Source organism: Pristiophorus japonicus, chromosome 9, assembly GCF_044704955.1.
Source record: "Pristiophorus japonicus isolate sPriJap1 chromosome 9, sPriJap1.hap1, whole genome shotgun sequence".
In the NCBI taxonomy this organism is placed as follows: Eukaryota; Metazoa; Chordata; class Chondrichthyes; family Pristiophoridae; genus Pristiophorus; species Pristiophorus japonicus.
In genome coordinates this window covers 218,939,163-218,965,480 of record NC_091985.1, presented here as the reverse complement: position 1 = coordinate 218,965,480, position 26,318 = coordinate 218,939,163, and the positions used below count along the sequence as shown (strand labels likewise).

The window sequence follows — 26,318 nt, the reverse complement described above, 5'->3', positions numbered from 1 at the left end:
AGTGAATCGCTTCCCACACTCTGAGCAGGCGAACAGCGTCTCTCTAGTGTGAATTTTCTGGTGTCTCGACAGGTCAGAGTATTGAATAACTCTGTCAGATCTTGATGTGATGTTTGATTTGAGCTTCCAGTGCACAAATCGCCCCCTTTTACTACCCTGTAAAATGAATTTCAAACAGGAAAAATGGAGTGTGAGAACCCACAAAAACATAAAGACACGGTGTGAAATTGAGCTGAAAGAATCTGGTCATTTGTGGGGTTTGCACTAGGAAAAAGTGACCATGATTGTCGTAAAACCCAACTGGTTCACTAATGTCCTTCAGGGAAGGGAACCCACCTCCCTTGACCGTCCCACATGGGAAACTGTTGGTCCTACTGGACTCGGAAGTACTGTCCCCCGCCCCCCACCTGATGGAGCTAGGGCATATTCCACCACGCGGAGCACTCTGGGTATGGACATCCGCCATAATCATAGAATGGGACAGTGCAGAAGGTGGACACTTGAGCCATCTTGAGTGCAATCCAGATCACAACTCGCTGCGTAAAAAAGTTTCCTCATGTTGTCTCTAGTTCTTTTGCCAATCACCTTAAATCTGTGTCACCCGGTGACCAATCATTCTGCCAATGGAAACAGTTGCTCCTTATTTACTCCAGCAAAACTGGAAGAACTGCATTTGGAGTGGAGAGCCAGTGACACATTGTGTAACCAGGTGCAAACACTCCTGCATAGTCCAGACATCACTTGTTTCCCACTTGGCATGAAGTGAACATGTTAATTATAATTCATTTCATTTGATTTTAAATAGTTTTTATATATTCAATCATGTTTCTCTAATTGCATTTCCCATCTCAGTTTCAAAGCCTCATTTATTTTCTTCCTCTGAGCCCCATAATGTTGGCGAGTGGTGATTGATTGCCCTGGGAACCAACAGGGAAGAGGCCGGAGGGCCCAGGAAGCAGCATGTTCTGCAACCAATCGTGGAGCTTGAGGGGTGAAACCTGAGTCGGACAGTCACATGAATCAGTGTGAACCCATTGAATAATTTATAGTTTAAAAACTAATGCAAGATTTCTTTTGTCAACCAAACAATTCAACATTTGTCACTATTTTGTTTCCCTGGTGTTTTTTCAGGCTGTGTAACTGGTTAAAGCTCTTTCTACAGGCAGTGGAGTTTCAGACACTTCAGTGCCAAGTGGACCAGGTGTTGAAAAGATCATTCACTTCCCTCTTTCCATGTCGCTGTGAGTTAAAGGAAGAGATTGATTTCCCCTCATTATGTATCTGTTTGAGGGCAAACAGTGACTGGGGCCGAACCCCAACATCACGCAGCACCTGCAGGAGTGAAATGGAAAAATATCAGAGCATGCATTGAATCTGGATTTCAAACAGAGAGGATGTGACGAGGAGAGAGTGCGTTGGACGGGGGACTTGCAGCTTAGGGACAAGAGATGAAAGAATGTTTCAGAGAAACTAGAACTGTGTGTTCAGAGTTTCTACCTTGTACTTAGTGATGACTTTAATAAAATATGAGGGCAGGTTGTAGAGACTAGGCTTGTATTCCCTTGAATATAGAAGATTAAAGGGTGATCTAATTGAGGTGTTTTATGATAGGGTAGATAAAGAAACTATTTCCTGTGGTGGGAGAGTCCAAAACAAGAGGTCATAACCTTAACATTAGAGCTAGGCCATTTAGTGGTGATGACAGGAAGCACTTTATCACACAAGCTGGAACATGTCAGAGAGTAACCAAAGGTATGAGAACTGAAATAATCTAGAGATAGAAAGCAGGAAAGGCCCAAAAATGGAACAGTCTGTCATAGGACATCAGGTAGTTTCCTCTTATCTTGGAGACATCAAATACTGTTTGAAAGAAAGCTGATTTATTCGACAGATATCAAAATATTAAACTCCAGCCCGGTTACAGTGGTTATTAATAGCAGCAGAAACAAACCCCAACGGTCAGAATGAACATGGTTTAGTCCTGGATTAACAGCAGAATCGACCACTGCAATCATGTGTGAATTTGATGGCATCTCAGCAGGTGGGATGACTGAATGAACCTCTTCTCACACATGGAGCAGGTGAACGGCCTCTCCTGAGTGTGAACTCACTGGTGTGTCAACAGATCCTTTTTGCTTTTAAAACTCTTCAGTCAGAACATTTAAAAGGTCTCTTATTAGTGTGAACTTGCTGGTGTGTCCGCAGGTGGGATGACTGAGCGAATCCCTTCCCACATTCGGTGCAGGTGAATGGCCTCTCCCCAGTGTGAACTCGCTGGTGTATCAGCAGGTCGGATGACTGAGTGAATCCCTTCCCACACACAGTGCAGGTGAACGGTCTCTCCCCAGTGTGAACTCGCTGGTGTACCAGCAGGTGGCATGTACGACTGAATCTCTTCCCACACACGGAGCAGGTAAATGGTCTTTCTCCAGTGTGACTGCGCTGGTGTATCAGTACATCCATTTTGCTTTTAAAGCTCTTCGGACAGTCGGAACATTTAAAAGGTCTATTATCAGTGTGAACAAGTTGGTGTGAAGTGAGGTTGGTTAACTGGGTGAATCCCTTCCCACAATCAGAGCAGGTGAATGGCCTTTCCCCAGTGTGAACTCGCTGGTGTCTTAGCAGGTTGGATGAGTAAGTGAATTCCTTCCCACACTCAGAGCAGGTGAACGGCCTCTCCCTTGTGTGAATTTGTTGGTGTGCCAGCAGGTTGGATGACTGAGTGAATCCCTTCCCACAATCAGAGCAGGTAAACGGCCTCTCCCCAGTGTGAATCTGCTGGTGTCTCAGAAGGGCAGATGAGTAAGTGAATTCCTTCCCACACTCAGAGCAGGTGAACGGCCTCTCCCCGGTGTGACTGTGTCGATGAAGTTCCAGCTCAGACGGGGAAATGAATCCCTTCCCACAGTCCCCACATTCCCACGGTTTCTCCATGGTGCGGGTGTCCTTGTCTCTCTCCAGGTTGGGCGATCAGTTGAAGCCTCGTCCACACACAGAACACGTGTACGGTTTCTCCCCGCTGTGAATGGTGTGATGTTTTTTCAGGCTGTGTAACTGGTTAAAGCTCTTTCCACAGTCAGTGCACTGGAACACTCTCACTCGAGTGTGTGTGTCTCGGTGCTTTTCCAGTCAGTTGTTTGAAATCTTTTCCCACAGACAGAACAGACAAACATTCCTCCTTTCACATTCAAAGGCCGACGATATTCAGGTCCTGATGAATTGAGTGACTATCTGATCTTGACAAGATGTTTGGTTTGAGTTTCCTGTCTGCAAATCCTCCCCTTCTGATACCCTGTAAAAGGGGTTTACAAAAATCACCACTGACTACAGGTTAGAAATTCAGAACAGACAATTCTAATTTTCATAGAATCATAGAAATTTACAGCACAGAAGGAGGCCATTTGGCCGATTGTCGGCCGGCACGGACACAATCTTCCGTCAGCCTCCTCTGTTCCAGAGAAAATAACCCCAGCCTATCCAATCTCACCTCATAGCTAACAGTCCAGGCAACATTCTTGTAAATCTTCTCTGTACCCTCTCCAGTGCAATCACATCTTTCCTTCAATGTGGTGACCGTAGCCTAACTAGTGTTTTATACAGTTCAAGCATAACCTCCCTGCTCTTATATTCTATGCATCAGGTAATAAAGGCAAGTATCCCGAATGCCTTCTTAACCACCTCATCTACCTGGCCTGGTACTTTCAGGGATCTGTGGGCATGCACGCCAAGGTGCCTCTGTTCCTCTACACGTCTCAGTATCCTACCATTTAATGTGTATTCCCTTTCTTTGTTAGCCCTCCCCAAATGCATTACCTCACATTTCTGCAGAGTGAATTCCATTTGCCACTGACCAGTCCATTGATATCTTCGTGCAGTCTACAGCTTTCTTCTTCATCATCAATCACACGGTCAATTTTTGTATCGTCTGCCAACTTCTTAATCGTACCCCCTATATTCTAGATCATTGATATATACCACAAAAAACAAGGGACCTAGTACTGAGCTCTGCAGAACCCCACTGGAAACAGCCTTCCAGTCACAAAAACACCCATCGACCATTACCCTTTGCTTCCTGCCTCAGCCAATTTTGGATCTAACTTGCCGCTTTGCATTGGATTCAATGGGCTTTTACTTTTGTGACCAGTCTGCTACGTGCGACCTTATCAAAAGCTTTGCTAAAATCTACATAGACTACATCAAATGCAATGCCTTCATCGACGCTCCTGGTTACCTCCTCGAAAAAATTCAATCAAGTTAGTCAGACATGACCTTCCCATAAAAGATCCGTGCTGAGTGTCCTTGATTAATCCGTGTCTTTCGAAATGAAGATTTATCCGGTCCTTTAGAAATTTTTCCAATAATTTTCCCACCACCGAGGTTAAGCTGACTGGTCTGTAATTACTCGGTCTATCCTTTTCTCTCTTTTTAATCAATGGTACCACATTAGCAGTCCTCCTGTCCTCCGGCACCACACCTGTAGCCAGAGAGGATTGGAAACTGATGGCCAGAGCCTCTGATATTTCTTCTCTTGCTTCTCTTAACATCCTGGATATATGTCATCCGGGCCTGGGGATTTATCCACTTTCAAAGATGCTAAACCCATTAATACTTCCTCTCATTATGTTTATTTCATCTAATATTCCACACTCATCGTCCCCGATTGCAATGTCTGCTTCGTTCCTCTCTTTTGTGAAAACAGACACAAAGTATTCATTTCGAACCATACCCACATCTTCCACCTCCATACACGTTTGCTTTCAGGTCCCTAATAGGCGCTACTCTTTCTTTAGCTAACCTCTTGCTCTTAATATATTTATAAAACATCTTTGGATTTTCATTGATTTTACTTGCCTATATTTTTTCATGTCCTCTCTTTGCTTTCCTAATTTCCTTTTTAATTTCACCCCTGCACTTTCTATACTCCTCTCGGGGTTCTGCAGTATTGTGCGCTCGGTATCTGTCATAAGGTTGTCTTGATTTCTTTATCCTACCCTGTATGCCCCTTATATTTGAGTGTGACTTACCCAAGTCTGAAACTAGAGTCTTAAACTTAAATAAAGCCAATTACATAGGTTTGAAGGGCAAGTTGGCTGAGGTAGATTGGAAAAATAAATTAAAAGGTATAGCAGTTGATAAGCAGTGGCTAGTATTTAAAGATATAATTCTCAACAAAAATACATTCCATTGAGAAACAAAAGTCCACAGGAAAAGTGATCCATCTGTGGCTAACTAAAGAAGTTAAATATAGCATTGGATTGAAAGAAGCTTATATTGTTGTAAAGAATAGTAGTAAGCCTGAGGATTGCGAGTTTCAGAAATCAGCAAAGGATGACCAAAAAATTGATAAAAAGGGAAACAAGAGAAAACTAGTCAGAAATATAAAAACAGATTGTAAGAGGTTCTTCAAGTATGCAAAAGTAGAATAGAAAAAATAAACGTTGGTCTCTTAGAGGCTGAGACAGGAGAATTTTTATTTATTTTTGTATTTGTTCACGGGAGGTGGGTGTTACTGGCAAGGCCAGCATTAATTGCCCACCCCTAATTGCCCTTGAGAAGATGGTGGTGAGCTACCATCTTGAGCCACTGCAGTCCGTGTGTTGATGGAACTTCCACATTATTAATTATTATGGGGAATAAGGAAATGACAGAAACATTAAACAAATATTTTGTATCAGTAGAAGACGTATAAAACATACCTACAATGTTGGGGAACCTAGGGTCTAATGAGGGTGAGGAATGAGACTAAAAGCTGACAAATCACTGGACCGGACGGCCTACATCTTCGGGTTCTAAAAGACATGGCTGCAGAGATAGTCGATGCATTGGTTTTGATCTTCCAAAATTCCTTAGTTCCTAGAACGATCCCCGTTATTCAAGTGGGGTGCTATAAGGATCATTGCTGGGGCCTCAGCTATTTAATGATCTAGATGAAGGGACCGAGTGTAATGTAACTTAGTTTTCTGATGATACAAAACTAGATGGAACAGTAAGCTGTGAGGAGCACAAGAGTCTGCAAAGAGATATATAGATAGACGATGTGAGTGGGCAGTAAGGTGGCAAATGGAGTATAATGTAGGGAAATGTGAGATTGTTCACTTTGGTAAGACGACTAGAATAACTGAATATCTTTTAAATGGTGAGAAACTTTTAAATGTTGGTGTTCAGAGAGATTTGGGTGTCCTCGTGCAAGAAACACTGAAAGCTAGCATGCAGGTACAGCAAGCAATAAAGAAGGCAAATGGCACATTGTCCTTTATTGCAAGGGGTGGAGTATAAGAGTAAGGAAGTCTTGCTACAAATGTACAGGGTCTTGGTGAGTCCACACCTAGCGCACTGTGCACAGTTTTGGTCTCCTTATCTAAGGAAGGATATACTTGCCTTGGAGACGGTGCAACAAAGGTACACGATTAATTCCTGGGATGAGAGGGCTGTCTTATGATGAGAGATTGTGTAGAATGGGCCCATACTCTCTGGAGTTTAGAAGAATGAGAGGTGATCTCATTGAAACATACAAGATTCTGAAGAGGATTGACAGGGTAGATGCTGAGAGGTTGATTCCCCTGGATGGAACTAGGGGGCACAGTCTCAGGATAAGGGGTAGGCCATTTAAGACAGAGATGAGAAGGCATTTCTTCACTCAGTGGGTTGTAAATCTTTGGAATTCTCTGCCCCAGAGGACTGTGGTTGCCGAGTCTCTGAGTATATTCAAGGCTCAGATATATAGATTTTTGGACTCATAGAAATGTAGAAAATAGGAACAGTAGTAGGCCATTCGGCCCTTCGAGTCTGCACTGCCATTTAATATGATCATGGCTGATCCTCTATCTCAATACCATATCCCCGTTTTTTCCCCATACTCTTTGATGCCTTTGGTTTCTAGAAATCTATATATCTCCCTCTTAAACATATTCAGTGACTTGGCCTCCACAGCCTTCTGTGGAAGAGAATTCCACAGGTTCACCACCCTCTGAGTGAAAAAATGTCTCCTCGTCTCAGTCCTAAATTTCCTACCTCGTATCCTGAGACTGTGACCCATTGTTCTCGACTTCCCAGCCATGGGAAACATCCTCCCCGCATCCAGTTTATCTAACGCAGTCAAAATTTTATACGTTTCAATGAAATCCCCTCTCGTTCTTCTCAACTCTAGTGAATACAGGCCAGTCGACCCAATCTCTCCTCATATGACAGTCCTGCCATCCCAGGAATCAGTCTGGTGAACCTTCGCTGCACTCTAGGGGAATCAAAGGATATAGAGATCAGGCAGGAAAGTGGTGTTGAGATTGATGTTCTTACTGAATGCGGAGCAGGCTCGAGGGGCTGTATGGCCTACTCCTGCTCCTATTTGTTATGTTGACATCCAAGGGGCTCTAGATTTATTAGTCCCACCTTTTTTTCTTAACGGAACATACTTGCTCTGAACCCTCACTATCTCCTCCTTGAATGCCTCCCACTGCTCTGACACTGATTTACCTTCAAATTGCTGTTTCCAGTCCACTTTGGCTAAGTCACATCTCAGCTTAGTAAAATTAACTTTTCCTGAATTGAAAACTTTTATTTCTGGTCTATCTTTGTCCTTTTCCATAACTACTTTAAATCTAACTGAATTATGATCACCAGCACTAAAAATGCTCTTCCACCTGCCCAAACTTAATTCCTTAAAACTAAATCCAGAACCGCCCCGCTCTTGTTGGGCTTGCTACGTCCTGGCTAAAAAAGTTCTCCTGAGTGCATTTTAAGAATTCTGCTCCCTCTATACCTTTCACACTACTTCTATCTCAGTTAATGTTAGGGTAGTTGAAATCCCCTAGTATTACTGGCCTAACATTTTTGCGCTTAGCTCTTCTATCTCCCTCTGACTGTTTGGGGGTCTATAGTACAACCCCAGCAGTGTGATTGCCCATTTTTTGTTCCTCAGTTCATCCCATTTGGCCTCATTTGATGACCTCTCTAACATATCATCCCTCCTCACAGCTGTAATTGTTTTTTTAATTAATATTGCGACCCCCCACCTCCTTTTTTTATCCTTCTCTCTATCTCGTCTTAAAACGCTGTAACCAGGAATGTTGAGCTGCCATTCCTGCAGTTCTTTTAGCCATGTCTCACTAATAGCTACAATATCATACTCACACATGTCCATCAGTGCCCTCATCTCATTTGCCATCATTTCCTAGACTCCATGCACTGGCATTGAAGTGTTTCTGAAGAGGGCTGTCTTATGATTAGAGAGTGTGTAGAATGGGCCTATACACTCTGGAGTTGAGAAGAATGAGAGGTGATCGCACCGAAACATACCGGCACTGGCATTTAGCACTGCCAAACTCCCTTGTTGTCTATTTTCTCGCCTTTGTTTCCTTTGCCTTCCAAACATTAGCAAAACCCCCGGTGAGGATATCGGTCCCGGTCCTGTTGAGGGGCAACCCGCCCGACACGTACAGGTCCCACCTCCTCCAGAAATAGTCCCAAAGTCTCAGGAATCTAAAGGCTTCCCGCCTGCACTATCTCTCCAGCTGTGCATTCATCTGTTCTATCTTCCTATTTCTGTACTCACTAGTACGTGGCACCAGGAGTAATCAAGAGATTATGGGCCCAAGTTTCCACAAGAAAAAAAACGGGCGCCCCTCTGAGCTGGGCGCCCGTTTTTCGCGCCTAAAACGGCGCCTAAAAAAATCCTCGGTATTCTCCATCTACCTGCAGGTCCTCTGGCCCTCGGCGCAGCCAGCACGAGTTATGGGGGGGGCGGAGCCAGGTCCCTGCGCTGAAAACAGTGCCGGGACCTCTGCACATGTGCGCTACAGTGGGCACACAAGTGCAGTAGCTCCAGGTGCCGAACTGTGTGGGAGGGGCCCGAAGCACGCAGCCCCTAGCCCTGGCTGAATGGCCTCACTGGGGCTGCGTGAATAAGGCTCCTCCCACGGCCATCTCCTACTCCCCCCCCGACCCGACACCCGCTCCCCCAACCCCCCGACTGACCCGACCCGCGCTCCTGTTCCTGCTCCCCCCCACCCCGACTGGACCCAACCCGACCCGCGCTCCCGTTCCCCCCCACACTGGGCCCGACTCCCGCTCCCAGACTGGATCCGATCCGACCTGACCTCCCCCCTCCCTCCCTTTCTCCCTCCCTCTCTTCCTTCCCCCCCCCTCCCTCTCTCCCTCTCTCCCTCCATACCCCTCTCTCTCCCTCTCCCGCTCAGCGGCACAAACGGCTTTCTTCCCCCCCTCCTCCTCCCGCTCAGCGGCACGAACAGCTTTCTTCCCCCCCCCCACTCCTCCTCCCGCTCAGCAACACGAACGGCTTTCTACCCCCCCCCCCCACCCCCTCCCGCTTGGCGGCACGAACGGCTGCAGAATTCTCCCTGGCTGAAGCACTTTCACACAGGTAGGAAGATGGTTTATTTAATCTTTTCTTGGCTTATAAATGTTTATTCAGGTTGGATTTATTTGTATAATATTTGTAGAAGTATAAATAAGGATTTATTGTAGAATTTAATGAGTTCCCTTCCCCCCCCACCTCGTTCTGGACGCCTAATTTGTAACCTGCGCCTGATTTTTTAATATGTAGAACAGGTTTTTCAGTTCTACAAAAATCTTCACTGGCTCCATTCTACTTTAGTTTGGAGTACGTTTTCACTGTGGAAACTTTGAAATCAGGCGTCAGTGGCCGGACACGCCCCCTTTTGAAAAAAACATTCTGTTCCAAAGTAGAACTGTTCTACCTGACTAGAACTGCAGAAAAAAAAATGTGGAGAATTGCGATTTCTAAGATAGTCCGTTCTCCACCAGTTGCTCCTAAAAATCAGGCGCAAATCATGTGGAAACTTGGGCCCTATGACCTTTGAGGTCGTGCTTTTAATCGCTTTCCTAGCTCCCTAAAATCTGCCGGCAGCTGAGCAACCCGTGGTACCGTGGACTTGGCATTGGTTGCACTCCCCAGAGCAAACATCGGGCTCACCAGTATCCGGAACTGAAAACCGGTTAGCGAGTCAGGGGACTCCTGCCCCACCTGCCTGGTCCTTCTTGTCTGTCTGGCGGTCACCCATTCCCTCCTATACCTGCACTCACTTAAGCTGCAGGGTGAACACCCTCTGAAACATGCTATCTACAAAGTTCTCAGTCTCGCGGATGCACTGTGGTGAGGGTTTCTGAACCTTCCACCCTTCCAGGCAGTGAGTTCCAGACCCCCACCACCTTCTGGGTGAAGAAATTTCCCCTCAAATCGCTTCTAAACCTCCCCCACAATTACTTTAACCCTATACACCCTAGTGGTTGACCCCTGTGCTGAGGGAAACAGGTCCTTCCTATCCGCTCTATCTAGGCCCCTCAAAATTTTATAGACCTCATTAAGGTCTCCCCACATACTCCTCTGTTTCAAAGAAAACAAACCCATCCTAATTAAGAGGGTTGGTGGGCAGGAGGAGGTTGCAGAGATAGGGAGGGGCGAGATCCTGGAGAGATTTGAACAAGAGGATGACAATTTTAAAGGTTAATGCCACCAGCTATCTCGCCCAGCACAGAATGTGACTCAATACCAACAGGAAGGATGTTACTTTAACTACTATGAATGAATAATGAGAGGAAATCAATCACTGTACATTTAACTAACAGCAAAGTGGAAAGAGGGAATTGAATGACCTTTAAACACCTAATCCACTTGGCACTGAAGTACCTGAAACTTATAATAGGAACTCCAGGGACCCAAAATACTGACAAATGTTAAACTGTTTTGTTGAGAAAAGAAATTGTGATCTAACTTTTAAAAGATAAATTGTTTAACAGGGGTTCACACAGACTCACCTGACTGGCTGACTCAGGATCCAACCCTCAAGCACCGCGATTGGTTGCAGAACACGCTGCTCCCTGGGCCCTCTGACCTCTCTTCCTGTTGGTTCCCAGGGCAATCAATCACCACTCACCAACATTACGCTGCCAGATTAAGTTGAGAAGCTCGGAGGAAGAAATAAAATGAGGCCGTGAACCTGAGTAAAGAAATAAAATTGGAGAAGCATGATTAAATGAACGAGAAGAGGCAAAATAAACGAAAGAGTACAATCCTAAAGGGGGTGCATGAACAGTGAGATCTGCGGGTATATGTGCACAAATCTCTGAAGGTGACAGGACTGGTTGAGAAATCAGTTAATAAAGCTTACGGGATCCTGGGCATCATAGAGTACAAAAGCAAGGAGGTTATGATGAACCTTTATAAAATACTGGTTCGACCTCAACTGGGGTATTGTGTCCAATTCTGGGCACCGCACAATAGGATGTGAAGGCCTTAGAGGGTGCGGAAAAGATTTACAAGAATGATTCATGAGATGAGGGATTTCAGTTACGTGGGTCGACTAAAGAAACTGGAGTTGTTCTCCTTGGAGCAGAAAAAGTTAAGAGGTGATTAGATAGAGGTATTCAAAATCATGAGGGTCTGGACAGGGTAGAGAGAGAAGCTGAGGAGACAGCAGAGAGCAAAATTCACCAGAACCCCCCCCCCCCCCCCCACCTCTCCCTGTATTTGGGCTCATTTGAAAGGAAATTTAATTTGGGACTATCTACCGAAAAGTTTGGAACTCCAAAGTGCTTATGGAAGAAACTACAAACTTTAATAGAATTATGAACTTTTACAAGACAAATTCAAGCCTGTGGGCGGACCTAGGGAACTAAAGAAGTCCACTTGATTATTGGGACTGTCTGGGTGTGAGGACTGGGTTAACCTGTCTGGAAGAATGAGTATTTGGAAATCTTTCTCCACAAGAGACATTACCATCACAGTATCACCCAGAGATAGCTCCCCATCAACATGGGTCTGGACAAACCACTTTCAGCAGAAACATCACAAAGAGGCCCAATCCAGCCTGTATGCGAAAGACTAAGCACAAAAGGACATTGCAATTACCAAACTAATATTTCCATCAGGAAACAGTTTTTCGAAGATCAACCCACCCAAGACATTATCAACTTTAACGAGCCTGACAAAATATTACAAAGAAGAACCAAGCCCGCCAAAATTATACAAAGGATTGTGAAGAGATTTGGTGGCAAGATTAGAACACTGAAATCGTATAACTGGCCACTGTTTTCAACCGATGTTGGTGGGGGAGAGGGGTGGTCGCTACTACCTCATCAAGACAAGGAGCGAAACCAACATGACAGTTGTAAAACTAACTTCTCCAGCCTCGAAGGCTTGAAGTCCTGAAGGAAGGAAGAACATCACCATCTACCATTAACTATCAAAAGGATTGGTAAGCATAAGTCCCTGCCCTGGAGTCTAACCAAGCTAGAATTAGGTATTGGGAGGTGGGAGGTATAATTTTATTGCAACCCCCTTTGAATGTGGAGTGTAAGGTACTTTATTAGAGTGATTATAAGTTTGACCTTGTACCTTTCCTTGTATTGTTCTTTATTAGAGTGATTGTAAGTTTGGCTGTGTATTTTCTTACTAGAGTAATAAGCCTGTATTACCTGGACTGTAATAAAACCAACATTCTTTGCATCAAACCAGTGTCCCCTGCACTTTTGTCACACCCCCAAATAAATCCAGAGTACAGAACCCAAGAGAGAGGGAGCGATTCGAAACTGCTCAAGTTGGTCAGAAGGGAACCTGACCCCCTCATAGAGACCACAACACACCCCAAACACCGCCACCCCCCACCCTTAGTGGCAAATGAACCAAAGACGATGCAAGAAAAAACTTTTGTACACAGCGAGTGGCTAGGATCTGGAATGCACGGCCTGAAAGGGTGGTGGAGGCAGACTCAATCACAACTTCCAAAAGGGAATTGGATAAGTATCTGAAAGAAAAACATTTGCAAAGATCGGGGGAAAGGGTGAGAGTGTGGGACGAGCTGGGAGCCGGCACGGGCTCGACGGGCTAAATGGGCTTCTTCCATTCTCTGATTGTGTGAGCAGAACCTGTTTAAAGGGGCAGGGTCACTGTGCCTGTTTAAAGGGGCAGGGTCACTGTGCCTGTTTAAAGGGGCTGGGGCTTCTCTTCTGAGGCAGTCCCTCAGAGTCGAGGATGACTTGCTTCCACATTAAAAATGAGTTCTCAGGTGACTGAAGAGTCCAATGCGGGACTTACAGTCTCTGTCACAGGTGGGAACAGATGGTGTTTGAAGGAACGGGTGTCACTGTCGACTCTTGGCTTCAGCTTGCTCCCGGCGAAGAGACTCGAGGTGCTCAGCGTCTTCCCGGATGCCTTTCCTCCACTTAGGGCGGTCTTGGGCCAGGGATTCCCAGGTGTCGGTGGGGGATGTTGCACTTCTTCTGCATCGGCACACATTCAGAGACTGAACTCCAAGTCATAGTCAACATCTTCACTGAGGCCTACGAAAGCATAGGCCTGACACGAAACATCCGTAAGACAAAGGTCCTCCACCAACGTGACCCCACCACACAGCACTGCCCCTCCCCGCCCCCCCCCCAGTCATCAAGATCTATGGTGCGGCCCTGGACAACATGGACCACTTACTTTCCATACCTCGGGAGCCTATTAGAAGCAAGGGCAGACACCGACAACGAGATTCAACACCGCCTTCAGTGCGCCAGCGCAGCCTTCGAGTGCCTGAGGAAAAGAGTGTTCGAAGATCATGCCCTCAAATCTGCCACCAAGCTCATGATCTACAGGGCCATAGTGATACCTGCCCTCCTGTATGGCTGAGACGTGGACCGTATTCAGTAGACATCTCAAATCGCTGGAGAATTACCACCAACGATGTCTCCGCAAGATCCTACAAATCCCCTGGAAGGACAGACACACCAACGTTAGCGTCCTCGATCAGGCCAACATCTTCAGCATCGAAGCACTGACCACACTCAACCAGCTCTGCTGCGTGGGCCACATCGTTCACATGCCTGACACAAGACTCCCAAAGCAAGCGCTCTACTCAGAACTCCTACATGGCAAGCGAGCCTCAGGTGGGCAGAGGAAGCAATTCAGTAACACCCTCAAAGCCTCCATGATAAAATGGAACATCCCCACCGACACCTGGGAGTCTCTGGCCAAAGACCATCCTAAGTGGAAGAAGTGCATCCGGGAGGGTGCTGAACACCTCGAGTCTCGTCGCCGAGAGCATGCAGAAAACAAACTCGGGCAGCGGAAAGAACGTGCGGCAAACCAGTCCCACCCACCCATTCCTTCAACGACTGTCTGTCCCACCTGTGACAGAGACTGTAATACCCATATTAGACTGTTCAGTCATCTAAGAACTCACTTTTAGAGTGGAAGCAAGTCTTCCTCGATTTTGAGGGACTGCCTATGATGATGATGATGCACTTGTTCAAGGTGGCTTTGAGGGTGTCACTGCCTGTTTAAAGAGGCAGTGTCTCTGAGACTCACAAAGGTGCAGTGTCCCTGTTTAAATGGGCAGTGTCTCTGTACATGTTTAAAGGGGAAGTGTATCTGCGTTTGTTTAAATTTGCAGTATCCCTGTGCCTGTTTAAAGGGAGAGAGGGTGAAATTTTGCTACTTTGTATCTCCCATTAACACTCCCAGCTGGCGATAATGGGTGCAAATGAGTTTGCGACTGGGCGCGGTGAGAACAGCACTTTCCGCTAAATTTGCCGGGAGTTTTGCAGCGACGGTAAGACGTTGCACCCCGCTCTGCTGTGCTCCGTGATGCTGACGTCATCACCATGAACAGCACCCCGGACCAAAAATTGTCCCTCGCCCCTGGGTCCTGTGCCTGGCACTGATGATGATAGCAGTCGGGCTTCAGTAGCATGTCGGCTGGTGGAGCGCTACTTACAGGCTCCAGCATCTGGTTTACTTTTAGTTGGCCAATAATGCTTCTTTCTTAGTTTCACATAGTTTCTGTGCCTGTTTAAAGGGAGAGAGTCTCTGTGCCCATTTAAAGGGACAGTTTCTTTGGATTCTCTTATTACTTCAAACCGGTATGCCCCGCTTTGTGATTTGGAGAACACGACAGGCAGTGAGGTCAGCACCAGTGATACCGAACCTCAATCCTAATATCAGCATCTTGGAAAAGGTAAGAGGAAGGCTGAAAAGTCCAAGAGGACATTGTTTGAACAGCCAGAGCAAGAGCAAGAGGCAATGGGCAATCCTCATTGGGGACTCCACCATCAGGCACACAGGCAGCAGCCTATGTAGAGGTAAGGCTCTGTCAAGAGCAGTCTTCTGTTTTCCAGAGACCAAGGTAACTGATCTCCAGCACCGTGTGGAAGAACTAATGAAAGGTGAGTGCCAAGATATTTAGTAGGTTTACATATTGGAAATAATGATATCATGGATAGAAGTCCATTTGTGATGCAGGATTCCTACAAAAGTCTCATAAATGTCCTTCAGCAAAGGGATGCAAGGGTAGTAGTCTCCGGGCTGAGGGGGGGAAAGGGGTACTGAGGTGAATGATCAGCCATGATCTTATTGAATGGTGGTGCAGGCTCGAAGGGCCGAATGGCCTACTCCTGCACTTATTTTCTATGTTTCTACGTTACCAGTCATGTCCCGATCGATGGAGAGAAATAGCCAAAACCTTGGGATTCAACATCTGGTTTCAGGACCTCTGCAAAAAGAAGCAGCTTCACTTCATCAATAATTGGGAGGTTTTCGCTGGACGAGGCAAGTTGTTTAGGAGAGACAACCTCCATCTTAACTTCTTGGGAGCTAAAAGGTTGGCAGAGGGTGCTGAATTATCCCAGAGTTCAGCAAGGGGATAGTGTAGATAAGTTCAAAGTTAGCCTTATTGCACGTGATAATTACATAGAAGCAAAGCATGAAGTTAAACCAGTTAGGAAGCAAGCAAGAATTAATAACTAAGAAATAGATGGGAGACCTTTAAATTGCCTTTATGTAAATGCAAGGAGTGTTGGAAGCAAATTGTTAGAATTGTAATCCTGTGCTGTGTTGGAGAATTTTGACGTATTGTGTATTTCTGAGACATGACTAGATGACAATGATGGCAGACATTCACCTAAAGGTCTACAATGGTTTGAGAAAGGATAGTGTAGGTCAAAGGGGAGCTGGGGTTGCTATTTCAATCAGTGAGAATCGAACAGCTAGAGAGACTTGATATTGCCTCATTAGGCACAGCTGAAGTGATCTGGGTTCAAGTGGACCAAGCTGACGGGCAGGGATTAATTATCGGTAATTGCCTGTATTTTTAATTGCTCACTGCACTCTGGAATGGTTCCTACAGATTGGAAGGAGACTAATGTATTCCCCATTTTTAAAAAAGGTGACAATGCAGACCCGGGTAGCTATAGGCCCATCAGTTTGACATCAGTAATAGGTAAAACTCCGGACCCCATGAAGTCTCATGGCTTCAGGTCAAGCATGGATAAGGAAATATCCTGCTGATTACCACCTACCGCCCTCCCTCAGCTGATGAATCGGTACTCCTCCATGTTGAACACCACGTGGAAGAGGCACTGAGAGTAGCAAGGTCACAGAATGTACTCTGGGTGAGGGACTTCAATGTCCATCATCGAGTGGCTCGGTAGCACCACTGCTGGCCGAGTCCTGAAGGACATAACTGCTCGACTGGGCCTGCAGCAGATGGTGAGAACCAACTCGAGAGGAAAAACCTACTTGATGTCGTCCTTACCAATCTACTTGTTGCAGATGCATCTGTCCATGACAGCACTGGTAGCAGCGACCACTGCAGAGTCATTGTGGAGATGAAGTCCCGTCTTGATACGGAGGACACCCTCCATTGTGTTGTGTGGCACTACCACCGTGCTAAATGGGATAGATGCAAAACATATCTAGCAGTTCAAAACTGGGCATCCATGAGGCGCTGTGGGCCATCAGCAGCAGCAGAATTGTATTCCATCACAATCTGTAACCTCAAGGCCCGGCATATCCCTCACTCTACCATTACTATAAAGCCTGGGGACCAACCCTGGTTCAATGAAGAGTGTAGAAGAGCATGCCAGGAACAGCACCAGGCACACCTGAAAATAAGGTGCCAACCTGGGGAAGCTGCAACACAGGACTACATGCATGCTAAAAAGCAGAAGCAGCATACTATAGACAAGGCTAAGCAATCCCATAACCATCGGATCAGATAAAAGCTCTAATCCTGCCACATCCAGTCGTGAATGGTGGTGGTCCATTAAACAGTTAACGGGAGGAGGAGGCTCCATGAATATCCCCATCCTCAATGATGGCGGAGCCTAGCAAATAAGTGCAAAAGAAAAAAGGCTGAAGTGTTTACAACCATCTTCAGCCAGAAGTGTCAAGTGATCCATATCGGCTTCCTCCTGAGGTCCCCACCATCACAGAAGCCAGTCTTCAGCCAATTCGATTCACCACGATATCAAGAAACGGCTGAATGCACTGATACAGCAAAGGTTATGGGCCCCGACAACATCCCGGCTGTTGTGTTGAAGACGTGCTCCAGAACGAGCTGCAACTCTAGCCAAGCTGTTCCAGTACAGCTACAACACTGGCATTTACCCAACATATAGAAAACTGCTCAGGTATGTCTGGTCCACAAAAAGGACAAATCCAATCCAGCCAATTACCGCCCCCATCAGTTTACTCTCAATCATCAGCAAAGTGATGGAAGGTGTCAACAGTTCTATCAAGCAGCACTTACTCAGCAACAACCTGCTCACTGATACTCAGTTTGGGTTCTGCCAAGACCACTCAGTTCCAGACCTCATTACAGCCTTGGTCCAAACATGGACAAAAGAGCTGAATTCCAAAGGTGAGGTGAGAGTGACTGCCCTCGACATCAAGGCATTTGACCGAGTGTGGCATCAAGGAGCCCTAGTAAAACTGAAGTCAATGGGAATCAGGGGAAACATTTTCCACTGGCTGGAGTCATACCTAGTACGAAGAAAGATGGTTGTGGTGGTTGGAGGTCAATCATCACAGCCCCAGGACATCGCTGCAGGAGTTCCTCAGGGCAGTGTCCTAGGCCCAACCATCATCAGTTGTTTCATCAATGACCTTCCTTCCATCATAAGGTCAGAAGTGGGGATGTTTGCTGATGACTGCAGAGTGTTCAGTTCCATTCGCAACTCCTCAGATAATGGAGCAGTCCATGCCCGCATACAGCAAGACCTGGACAACATTCAGGTTTGGGCTGATATGTGGCAAATAAAATTTGTGCCACACAAGTGCCAGGCAATGACTATCTCCAACAAGCGAGAGTCTAACCACCGCCCCTTAACATTCAATGGCATTACCCTCGCCGAATCCTCTACCATTAACATCCTGGGGGTCACCATTGACCAGAAACTTAACTGGATCAGCCACATAAATACTGTGACAACAAGAGCAGGTCAGAGGCTGAGTATTCTGCAGTGAGTGTCTCACCTCCTGACTCCCCAAAGCCTCTCCATCATCTACAAGGCATAAGTCAGGAGTGTGATGGAATTCTCTCCACTTGCCTGGATGAATGAAGCTCAACACCATCCAGGACAAAGCAGCCCGCTTGATTGACACCCCATCCACCACTTTAAACATCCACTCCCTCCACCACCGGCGCAACGTGGCTGCAGTGTGTACCATCTACAAGATACACTGCAGCAACTCGCCAAGGCTTCTTCAGCAGCACCTCCCAAACCCGCGAACTCTACCACCTAGAAGGACAAGGGCAGCAAGCACGTGGGAACACCACCACCTCCACGTTCCCCTCCAAGTCACACACCATCCTGATTTGGAAGTATATTGCCATTCCTTGATTGTTGCTGGGTCAAATTCCTGGAACTCCCTCCCTAACAGCACTGTGGGAGTACCTTCACCACACGGACAACAGCGGTTCATGAAGGTGGCTTACCACCATCTTCTCAAGGGCAATTAGTGATGGGCAATAAATGTTGGCCTTGCCAGTGACACCCACATCCCATGATCGAATAAAAAACTCGCAGCCCAGCAATGTGTTCATCACAGAATGATCCCACACAAATCTATTCCCCACTAACACTTTCCACATTCATTCACTAGAAACAGCCCAGTGCCCGCGAGTAACTGCAGCTCTGTGTCTGACTTCAGTTAAACACACAACTCAAAACATTGTAAAGAGAAAACAAACCCCATTATAGTTCAACAGTCCATTCATGAGCAGTGAACCCTTCACCCCAACTCCTCATTCACCCCTACTCTCCAACCCCCCCTCACCCCAACTCCTCATTCACTCCTACTCTCCAACCCCCTCACCCCAACTCCTCTCTCGTCTTCCATTGACTTGAATGGATCGTATACTGACAATTGATATCTGTCAGAATTTGAAAGATATTTACAAATGCATCGAGGGGCTTTTAGAGTTTGGATCTTTCTTTATTCTGTCCACTCGAGGAGTTAGATAAACAATTTTCTCCTGTGAATAAAAAGCTGGAGTATTGGGCCATGATGTGTTTACTTGTTCATCTTATTGTCTCTAAATATTTAATCTTGTGGTTTCAGACAGAAGATAATCAAGCTCATAATAGATTGTCTTTTACTGATGTTATTAACAGCACTGCAAAATACAGACAGTATAGTTACCTGATCCGGAGAACGGGGATAATACAGTGGATTCAGAGCTCTCTGCTCCCCAGGTCTGTTCTAACAAGCTGCGGCTACACTAGTGATATTTATGTTTACTACATTCATGATCTGACCCTGCTCAAACCATAACCAGGATATCTGTGCATTGTTCTGACTGTGACCACATGGCTGTGTCTCTATCACACACAGACACCGTTTCCTTGTTTTACATCTCCATACACAGACCGTCCCTTTACACATTACACATCACCCAGTCCAGGATGGCCAGCTCTCTAGTTGGCTCTTGATATATTGGTCTAGAAAACCATCCCTTATACACTCCAGGGAATCCTCCTCCACCATATTGCTACCAGTTTGGTTAGCCCAATCTATATGCAGATTAAAGTCACCCATGATAACTGCTGTACCTTTATTGCACACATCCCTAATTTCCTGTTTGATGCCATCCCCAACCTCACGATAACGTTTGGTGGTCCATACACAACTCCCACTAGCGTTTTCTGCCCTTTGGTGTTCCACAGCTCTACCCATTATAGATTCCAAATCATCCAAGCTAATGTCCTTCATTACTCTATTGCATTAATCTACTCTTTAACCAGCAACGCTACCCCACGAGATTCGGCGGCAGTTGGTGAGGCGCGAGTCCGGGGTCGGAGGCCTATAAGAGGCCTATAAGAGGCCCAGCGGCAGCGAGAGGCGTACTTGTGCAGCTACAGGGAGAAGGCAAAAAAGAAGTAGAAAGAAACAGAAAGGTGATGTCACAGCCAAGGGGGTAAGTGATTGGCTGGTGATTGGTGAGTAGTTTTTCTTTCTTCTCTTCTATAACAGTAAGTAAACTTTAGCATTGTTGTTGCCTATCTAAGGGTTAAATCATGACAGGACAGCTCGGTCGTGTGTTATGCTCCTCCTGTACCATGTGGGAACTCAGGGACGAGTCCAGTGTTCCTGACGACGACGTGTGCGGGAAGTGTGTTCGCCTCCAGCTCCTGACGGACCGCATTGCGGAGTTGGAGCTGAGGGTGGATTCACTCTGGAGCATCCACGATGCTGAGAATGACGTGAGTAGCACGTGTAGCGAGTTGGTCTTACCGCAGGTGAAGGGTCCACAGCCAGATAGGGAATGGAAGACCAGCAGGAAGAACAGTGCAAGGAAGGTAGTGCAGGGGTCCCCTGTGGTCATCCCCCTGCAAAACAGATACACTGCTTTGAGTACTGTTGAGGGGGATGACTCATCAGGGGAGGGCAGCAGCAGCCAAGTTCATTGCACCGTGGCTGGCTCTGTTGAACAGGAGGGGAGGAAGAAGAGTGGGAGAGCGATAGTGATAGGGGATTCAATTGTAAGGGGAATAGATAGGCGTTTCTGCGGCCGCAACCGAGACTCCAGGATGGTATGTTGCCTCCCTGGTGCAAGGGTCAAGGATGTCTCTGAGCGGGTGCAGGACATTCGAAAAAAGGAGGGAGAACAGCCAGTTGTCATGGTGCACATTGGTACCAACGACATAGGTAAAAAAAAAAAGGGATGAGGTCCTACGAAACGAATTTAAGGAGCTAGGAGCTAAATTAAAAAGTAGGACCTCAAAAGTAGTAATCTCGGGATTGCTACCAGTGCCACGTGCTAGTCAGAGTAGGAATCGCAGGATAGCGCAGATGAATACATGGCTTGAGCAGTGGTGCAGCAGGGAGGGATTCAAATTCCTGGGGCATTGGAACCGGTTCTGGGGGAGGTGGGACCAGTACAAAGCGGACGGTCTGCACCTGGGCAGGACCGGAACCAATGTCCTAGGGGGAATGTTTGCTAGTGCTGTTGGGGAGGAGTTAAACTAATATGGCAGGGGGATGGGAATCAATGCAGGGAGACAGAGGGAAACAAAAAGAAGACAAAAGCAAAAGACAGAAAGGAGATGAGGAAAAGTGGAGGGCAGAGAAACCCAAGACAAAAAACAAAAAGGGCCACTGTACAGCAAAATTCTAAAAGGAAAAAGGGTGTTAAAAAAACAAGCCTGAAGGCTTTGTGCCTTAATGCAAGGAGTATCCGTAATAAGGTGGATGAATTAACTGTGCAAATAGATGTTAACAAATATGATGTGATTGGGATTACGGAGACGTGGCTCCAGGATGATCAGGGCTGGGAACTCAACATCCAGGGGTATTCAACATTCAGGAAGGGTACAATAAAAGGAAAAGGAGGTGGGGTAGCATTGCTGGTTAAAGAAGAGATTAATGCAATAGTTAGAATGGACATTAGCTTGGATGATGTGGAATCTATATGGGTAGAACTGCAGAACACCAAAGGGCAAAAAACGTTAGTGGGAGTTGTGTACAGACCTCCAAACAGTAGTAGTAATGTTGGGGAGGGCATCAAACAGGAAATTAGGGGAGCATGCAATAAGGGTGCAGCAGTTATAATGGGTGACTTTAATATGCACATAGATTGGGCTAACCAAACTGGAAGCAATACAGTGGAGGAGGATTTCCTGGAGTGCATAAGGGATGTTTTCTAGACCAATATGTCGAGGAACCAACTAGAGGGGAGGCCATCTTAGACTGGGTGTTGTGTAATGAGAGAGGATTAATTAGCAATCTCGTTGTGCGAGGCCCCTTGGGGAAGAGTGACCATAATATGGTGGAATTCTGCATTAGGATGGAGATTGAAACAGTTAATTCAGAGACCATGGTCCAGAACTTAAAGAAGGGTAACTTTGAAGGTATGAGGTGTGAATTAGCAAGGATTGATTGGCGAATGATACTTAAGGGGTTGACTGTGGATGGGCAATGGCAGACATTTAGAGACCGCATGGATGAACTACAACAATTGTACATTCCTGTCTGTCGTAAAATTAAAAAAGGGAAGGTGGATCAACCGTGGCTATCAAGGGAAATCAGGGATAGTATTAAAGCCAAGGAAGTGGCATACAAATTGGCCAGAAATAGCAGTGAACCCGGAGACTGGGAGAAATTTAGAACTCAGCAGAGGAGGACAAAGGGTTTGATTAGGGCAGGGAAAATGGAGTACGAGAAGAAGCTTGCAGGGAACATTAAGACGGATTGCAAAAGTTTCGATAGATATGTAAAGAGAAAAAGGTTAGTAAAGAGAAAAAGGTCCCCTGCAGTCAGAATCAGGGGAAGTCATAACGGGGAACAAAGAAATGGCGGACCAATTGAACAAGTACTTTGGTTCGGTATTCACTAAGGAGGACACTAACAACCTTCCGGATATAAGAGGGGTCAGAGGTGCTAGTAAGGAGGAGGAACTGAGGGAAATCCTTATTAGTCGGGAAATTGTGTTGGGCAAATTAATGAGATTGAAGGCCGATAAATCCCCAGGGCCTGATGGACTGCATCCCAGAGTACTTAAGGAGGTGGCCTTGGAAATAGCGGATGCATTGACAGTCATTTTCCAACATTCCATTGACTCTGGATCAGTTCCTATCGAGTGGAGGGTAGCCAATGTATCCCTACTTTTTAAAAAAGGAGGGAGAGAGGAGAAACAGGGAATTATAGACCGGTAAGCCTGACAGCGGTAGTGGGTAAGATGATGGAATCAATTATTAAGGATGTCATAGCAGCGCATTTGGAAAGAGGTGACATGATAGGTCCAAGTCAACATGGACTTGTGAAAGGGAAATCATGCTTGACAAATCTTCTAGAATTTTTTGAGGACAAGGGAGAACCAGTTGATGTGGTATATTTGGACTTTCAGAAGGCTTTCGACAAGGTCCCACACAAAAGATTAATGTGCAAAGTTAAAGCACATGGGATTGGGGGTAGTGTGCTGACATGGATTGAGAACTGGTTGTCAGACAGGAAGCAAAGAGTAGGAGTAAATGGGTACTTTTCAGAATGGCAGGCGGTGACTAGTGGGGTACCGCAAGGTTCTGTGCTGGGACCCCAGCTGTTTACACTGTACATTAATGATTTAAACGAGGGGATTAAATGTAGGAGCTCCAAATTTGCGGATGACACTAAGTTGGGTGGCAGTGTGAGCTGCGAGGAGGATGCTATGAGGCTGCAGAGCGACTTGGATAGGTTAGGTGAGTGGGCAAATGCATGGCAGATGAAGTATAATGTGGATAAATGTGAGGTTATCCACTTTGGTGGTAAAAACAGAGAGACAGACTATTATCTGAATGGTGACAGATTAGGAAAAGGGGAGGTGCAACAAGACCTGCGTGTCATGGTACATCAGTCATTGAAGGTTGGCATGCAGGTACAGCAGGCGGTTAAGAAAGCAAATGGCATGTTGGCCTTCATTGCGAGGGGATTTGAGTACAGGGGCAGGGAGGTGTTGCTACAGGGCATTGGTGAGGCCACACCTGGAGTATTGTGTACAATTTTGGTCTCCTAACCTGAGGAAGGACATTCTTGCTATTGAGGGAGTGCAGCGAAGGTTCATCAGACTGATTCCCGGGATGGCGGGACTGACCTATCAAGAAAGACTGGATCAACTGGGCTTGTATTCACTGGAGTTCAGAAGAATGATAGGGGACCTCATAGAAACGTTTAAAATTCTGATGGGTTTAGACAGGTTAGATGCAGGAAAAATGTTCCCAATGTTGGGGAAGTCCAGAACCAGGGGTCACAGTCTAAGGAGAAGGGGTAAACCATTTAGGATCGAGATGAGGAGGAACTTCTTCACCCAGAGAGTGGTGAACCTGTGGAATTCTCTACCACAGAAAGTTGTTGAGGCCAATTCACTAAATATATTCAAAAAAGAGTTAGATGTAGTTCTTACTACTAAGGGGATCAAGGGGTATGGTGAGAAAGCAGGAATGGGGTACTGAAGTTGCATGTTCAGCCATGAACTCATTGAATGGCGGTGCAGGCTAGAAGGGCCGATTGGCCTACTCCTGCACCTATTTTCTATGTTTCTACCTCCTTTTCCTTTCTGTCTATCCTTCCTGAATATTGAATATCCCTGGTTGTTGAGTTCCCAGCCTTGGTCATCCTGGAGCCATGTCTCCGTAATCCCAATTACATCATATCCGTTAACAGCTATCTGTGCAATTAATTCATCTACCTTATTACAAATGCTCCTCGCATTGAGACACAGAGCCTTCAGGCTTGTTTTTTTCTTTTACACACTTTGTCCTTTTTAGAATTATGTTGTACTGTGACCCTTTTTGATTTTTGCCTTTGATTTCTCTGCCTTCCACTTTTCCTTATCTCCCTTCGACCTTTTGCTTCTGCCCCCATTTTACTTCCCTCTCTTTGTTCGCATGCCTGACACAACATTTCCAAAGCAAGCGCTCTACTCGGAACTCCGACACAGCAAGCGAGCCCCAGGTGGGCAGATGAAATGTTTCAAGGACACCCTCAAAGTCTCCCTGATAAAGTGCAACATCCCCACCGACACCTGGGAGTCCCTGGCCAAATACCACCCTAAGTGAGTGACGGTGTGAGCTGTGGGGTGGATGCTAAGAAGCTGCAGAGTGACTTGGACAGGTTAGGTGAGTGGGCAAATGCATGGCAGATGCAGTATAATGTGGATAAATGTGAGGTTATCCACTTTGCTGGCAAAAACACAAAGGCAGAATATTACCTGAATGGCGGCAGATTAGGAAAGGGGGAGGTACGAGACCTGGGTGACATGGTACATCAGTCATTGAAATTTGGCATGCAAGTACAGCAGGCGGTGAAGAAGGCAAATGGCATGGTGGCCTTTATAGCTACAGAATTTGTGTATAGGAACAAGGAGGTCCTCCTGCAGTTGTACATTGCCTTGGTGAGGCCTCAACTGGAATATTGTGTTCAGTTTTGGTCTCCTAATCTGAGGAAGGACGTTCTTGCTATTCAGGGAGTGCAGCGAATGTTCATCAGACTGATTCCCGGGATGACAGGACTGACATATGAAGAGAGACTGGATCGACTGGGCCTGTATTCACTGGAGTGTAGAAGGATGAGAGGGGATCTCATAGAAACAGGTAAAATTCTGATGGGACGGGACAGGTTAGATGCAGGAAGAATGTTCCCGATGTTGGGGAAGTCCAGAACCAGGGGACACAGTCTAAGGATAAGGGGTGAGATGAGGAGAAACTTCTTCACTCAGAGAGTTGTTAACCTGTGGAATTCTCTACTGCAGAGAGTTGTTGATGCCAGTTCATTGGATATATTCAAGAGGGAGTTAGATGTGGCCCCGACTGCTAAAGGGATCAAGGGGTATGGAGTGAAAGCAGGAAAAGGGTACTGAGGTGAATGATCACATTGAATAGTGATGCAGGCTCGAAGGGCCAAATGACCTACTCCTGCACCCTATTTTCTATGCATCTGGGAGGACACTGAGCACCTCGAGTCTCGTTGCCGAGAGCATGCAGAAATCAAGCGGAACCAGTATGCGGCAAACCAGACTCCCCACCCACCCACCCACCCACTGTCTGTCTGTCTGTCCCACCTGTGACAGAGACTGTAATTCCCCGATTGGACTGTTCAGTCACCTGAGAACTCACTGAGTGGACCAAGTCTCCCTCACTCCGAGGGTCTGTCTGTGACGTGACTGGAACCCTGAAGCCCCGCCCACTCATTGTTCCTGGCCAAGGGCCGCGCATGCGCCGTGACTCCGCCTGTGGAAGATGGCGGCCAGTGACCCCGCTGACCCGGGCCTGTCACTGCGGGACAAACAGGGGGCCTGCGGATTCTGATTCTATGCGTGAGGCCTACACCGAGTGTTTATGAAGATTCCCAGCCCACCCCCGGGTCCATATCTCCCCGCATCGCCTACAATCTCCTACCGCCTTCCGGAAGCATATGTCCGACACAGCTACGTCTTCACCGCCCGCGCATGCTCAGTGAGGGAGACCCGGGCTCAGCCCCGCCCACTGGGGGGGGCCGCAAGCCCCGCCCCACGCACACTCTGATTGGTTGGAGGTCCCACCGCCCG

At 46.6% G+C, this 26,318-nt stretch overlaps 1 protein-coding gene across 4 annotated transcripts; it reads right to left on the bottom strand.

Moving 5' to 3' along the window:
- Positions 1 to 1,858: 1,858 nt before the first annotated feature.
- LOC139273702 (zinc finger protein 79-like) lies at positions 1,859 to 26,220 on the bottom strand. 4 transcript variants are annotated; one of them, XM_070890730.1, is made up of 4 exons: positions 26,170 to 26,220; positions 10,792 to 10,973; positions 7,012 to 7,231; positions 1,859 to 3,292 (listed from the first exon to the last, which is right to left on the bottom strand). In XM_070890730.1, the coding sequence occupies exon 4, from the start codon at positions 2,932 to 2,934 to the stop codon at positions 2,149 to 2,151; it is 786 nt and encodes a 261-aa protein (XP_070746831.1). In that variant the 5' UTR covers positions 2,935 to 3,292; positions 7,012 to 7,231; positions 10,792 to 10,973; positions 26,170 to 26,220; the 3' UTR covers positions 1,859 to 2,148. The 4 variants fall into 4 exon arrangements, with proteins under 4 accessions (XP_070746831.1, XP_070746829.1, XP_070746828.1 ...); XM_070890728.1 differs by lacking the exon at positions 7,012 to 7,231 and adding an exon at positions 13,469 to 13,729 and having other exon boundaries at positions 26,170 to 26,215; XM_070890727.1 differs by lacking the exon at positions 7,012 to 7,231.
- Positions 26,221 to 26,318: the final 98 nt, after the last annotated feature.

Coding starts and splice junctions, on each gene's coding strand:
- LOC139273702 (XM_070890730.1), bottom strand. CDS start 2,934: ATGGAGAAACCGTGGGAATGTGGGGACTGTGGGAAGGGATTCATTTCC.